Source organism: Oreochromis niloticus, linkage group LG3 (assembly GCF_001858045.2).
Source record: "Oreochromis niloticus isolate F11D_XX linkage group LG3, O_niloticus_UMD_NMBU, whole genome shotgun sequence".
NCBI lineage: Eukaryota > Metazoa > Chordata > Actinopteri > Cichliformes > Cichlidae > Oreochromis > Oreochromis niloticus.
The window spans coordinates 39,516,115-39,519,700 of record NC_031967.2 but is presented as its reverse complement, the minus strand read 5'-3'; the positions used below and the strand labels follow the sequence as shown (position 1 = coordinate 39,519,700).

Sequence of the window (3,586 nt, the reverse complement as noted above, 5' to 3'; positions counted from 1 at the left end):
GTTGAAGTAGATACCTTACATTCTTTAACAAACTTTATTGATTTTACTTATTTTCTTTCCTCGTTAAATAATCATTTACTAAAGTGGAGTTAACGTTATAATTGACCTGTTTGTGTGTGATTTATTTCTATACAGTGTAGTTTTATTGCATATTTTATACCATAAGCATTAAAAAGGGAGTATCAATAAGAAAGTAACGAAAGGAACCCAGGGCCCCTCTCAATAGAAGTGGGACGGGTGTTACACATGTGAACAGAGATAGTTTTTTTTTTTTTAAACTGCAAGTGTGGATGGGATTTTTTTTTTTAAATACCTGTGTACGTGTGGACGTAGCCTTAATCTGTTATTGCTCTTGTTTTTAAAATTTCTTCTTGGAGCCACTGTAACCCACATAATGTCCTTAAGGATAAATGAAGTATTTTAATTTTGATTCTGATATAAAACAATCAATTCTCTAATCATTGACTAACTGATGAATCACTGCAGCTCGACTCCAGCAACTACAGAATAAAACCACTAACTAGACTGATGTGGACTGGTGCCAGCAGAACTACCTCCAGATCAACACTGGAAGAACCAAGGAGCTGGTGGTAGATTTCTGCAGACACAAACATCCTCCACTGCAGCCACTAAACATGAAAGTTACAGACATTGAGGCTGTGGATAGCTACAGGTACCTTGGTGTTCATCTGAACACCCTCTACAGAAAAGGGCAGAGCAGGCTGTACCTGCTGCAGAGCCTCAGGTGTTTTGGAGTGAAAGGCCCAACTCTAAAGACCTTCTATGACTCTGTGGTGGCCTCAGCCATCTTTTGTGGTGTGGGGGCGGCAGCTCCCACAGCATTCAGGAGACTCTCGCTGTGTCCAAATTCAGGGGTAGCATGCTTCAAAGGACCCGCCCTACCTGGTCCACGTAGGGCGGGTCCTTCGAAGGCTGGGTAGAACAGATGTGAGCAGCTATGAAATGGGACAGTCTGGCCTTCACATTTGTGTCACCAGTTGTCTCACGGAATTTAATCAACTCAGCCATCTGCTCCTTGCTCCCAAAAATATTACGGGACATTGGACTAAACTCGCTAGCATCTCACACTTCTGTTTAATCAGTTTTCTGAAGTTACCTAAGTGACTTATATATCATGTTTAACCTGAGCAGCGAAGCACCGCCACTGGAAACAGGAATTGGCTGGGCTGCGCTATGAATTCTGGGACAGGCTGGGCCACGAAGGCTACACCCGAGCCATCCTTCAAATCTGGGGAAAAAAATCTGGGAGCCTATCCCAGCAGCTATCCTATATCTAATTTATATATGTCATTTTTGCTGCTGTAACTTTGTACTGTCCACTTTCTGCTGTGACACAACAAATTTCCCAAAAATGGGACTAATAAACACTTATCTTACATCTCTTTAATCAACTCTGCAGTGGCTCCATAATCTAAAAGCCGAAGTCCAGCATAGAGCGGCTGAGTGAATGTGGTCTGGACTCTGTGGAGGAGAGTCATGGTTTCAGAGACGCTGTAGAAAGACAGAATACCTGCTCTGTGATCCAGGTACACTCCTACTCTGGAGGACCGAGGACCTGAGAGGACAGTTTGGACTTTGTTGTGTAAATTATGTATAACTGTTTGTGTAAGAATATAATGCCCAAGATTTGTCATTGTATCCAAACAAACATTCATTTTTCCTCCCTGCTCTGCTGATATTCTTGTATGCGACTGCTACACCAACTCCTCCCCCTCTCCACTCCACCTCCCAGTAACAACGTCCAGTCAGACTCTCTCTACTCAGAACCTGACACATTACAGTGAATCTGTCTGGATGATCAGAATAAGACTGTTGTTGTTTCATTAATGTTACTTTTCTGTTCCCCTCAGATAATAACAGATGTGTGTTTGCTGTGTTTGGATCCAGTGTGATTTCATGTGAATATTTTAAGAATCCAGCTCTGGTCTTTGGCTCTGGTGGTGACAGTAAAACATCCTCTTCAGTGACTGTCAGTGAGATGTTTGTCCATTCCTCTCTCAGAATGTCCTGTAGTTTATCTCTGGTCTCTGACACAGCTGCTGTCACATCCTCAAAGTAGCTCAGAGGACGAATATTGATGCTGGATGAGTGTGTAGACTCACTGAGTGCTGACAGTGAGGGGTAGTTGTGTAGAAACTGGTTGTGATCCTCTGTGTGTGAGAGCTGCTCCAGCTCGCCGTCTTTCCTCTTCAGCTCAGCGATCTCCTGCTCCAGCTTCTCCTGAAGCTCTTTGACTCGACTCACTTCAGTTTCCTGCTGGGATCTGACCTGCTGCTTCACATCAGAGCTTCTTTTCTGGATGAGACGGATCAGCTCAGTGAACATCTTCTCACTGTCCTCCACTGCTTTATCAGCAGAGCCATTGATGGCCTCCACCTCCTGTTGAAGCAGCTTCACATCTTTCTCTCGCTCCTGGATTCTCTGCTGGATGTTTAGTCGTCTCACCTCGAGCTCCTTCTGCTTCTCAGTCCTTTCTGCTGCAGCTGGGACTGTTTCATGGCCTTTATGTTCATCCACTGTGCAGAGATAACAGATACTCTGCTGATCAGTACGACAGAAAATCTTCATCACCTCTTCATGATGAGAGCAGATGTTCTCCTGGAGCTTCTTGGAGGGGGCCACCAGCTTGTGTTTCTTTAATGGAGCTACATCATAGTGAGGTTGGAGGTGTTTCTCACAGTAAGAGGTCAGACAGAATAAACAGGACTTGATGGCTTTCAGCTTCCTCCCAGTGCAGACATCACAGGCCACATCTTCAGGTCCAGCATAGCAGTGATCAGCTGGAGCAGCTTGGAGTCCAGTCTTCTTCAGCTGCTCCACTAAAGCTGCTAACATGGTGTTTTTCTCCAGGACAGGCCTCGGTGTGAAAGTCTTCCTGCACTGAGGGCAGCTGTGGATTCTCTTCCTGTCCTCTTCATCCCAGAAACTTCGAGCTGGTGGGTAACACACGTCTCCAAAAACGTCAGAGCACTTTTGCAAATATGTGATGTCTTGATAAACCGAGCAGATATTTCAAGTTTACACACCCACATTCTCACCTGAAAATATGTTAAAAGTTTATATTGTGACCCAGAAAGAGTAATAAGAGTAACATTAAAACTTAGTAGCAGCCGCCTTTGCTGGAAACTGGAATTTGCTGGGCCGCGCTAGGAATTCTGGTATATGGTGGGCCACGAAGGACACACCCGACCGATCCTTCAAATTTGGGGAGAAGGAGGACGCATTTGTCGGCTGCATTCGGAGGAGTCTACGAATTTAGACAGCCTTCGTCGCGTCGCTGTGGCATCCTCAGGAGGATGCAGCCCATGAATTTGGACACCCCCACAGTGAGTGACTACTTTGGCAATAAACTAGGTAGTGAGTACACAGAGAGTGTGCTTCAGATGAAGCACGTGAAGAGTATACTATAAAAAAAGATGGTATCTAAAAGTTTTCAATTAAATTGCTATGCAGATAAGCTACTCTAAGGCTGCGTTCACACTGCAGGCGAAAGCACATCAAATGTGACTTTTCTGACCCTATGCGACCCATATCCGATCATGGTATGACAGTGTGAACGGCACAA

At 44.8% G+C, this 3,586-nt stretch overlaps 1 protein-coding gene across 1 annotated transcript; it reads right to left on the bottom strand.

Moving 5' to 3' along the window:
• Positions 1-1,452: 1,452 nt before the first annotated feature.
• Positions 1,453-2,877, bottom strand: LOC109199362 (tripartite motif-containing protein 16-like; the record flags this gene model as incomplete). Its single annotated transcript, XM_025902570.1, has 1 exon — positions 1,453-2,877. A coding segment is annotated over one exon (1,269 nt), but the record flags the coding sequence as incomplete, so codon positions are not given.
• Between the last annotated feature and the right edge of the window lie 709 nt (positions 2,878-3,586).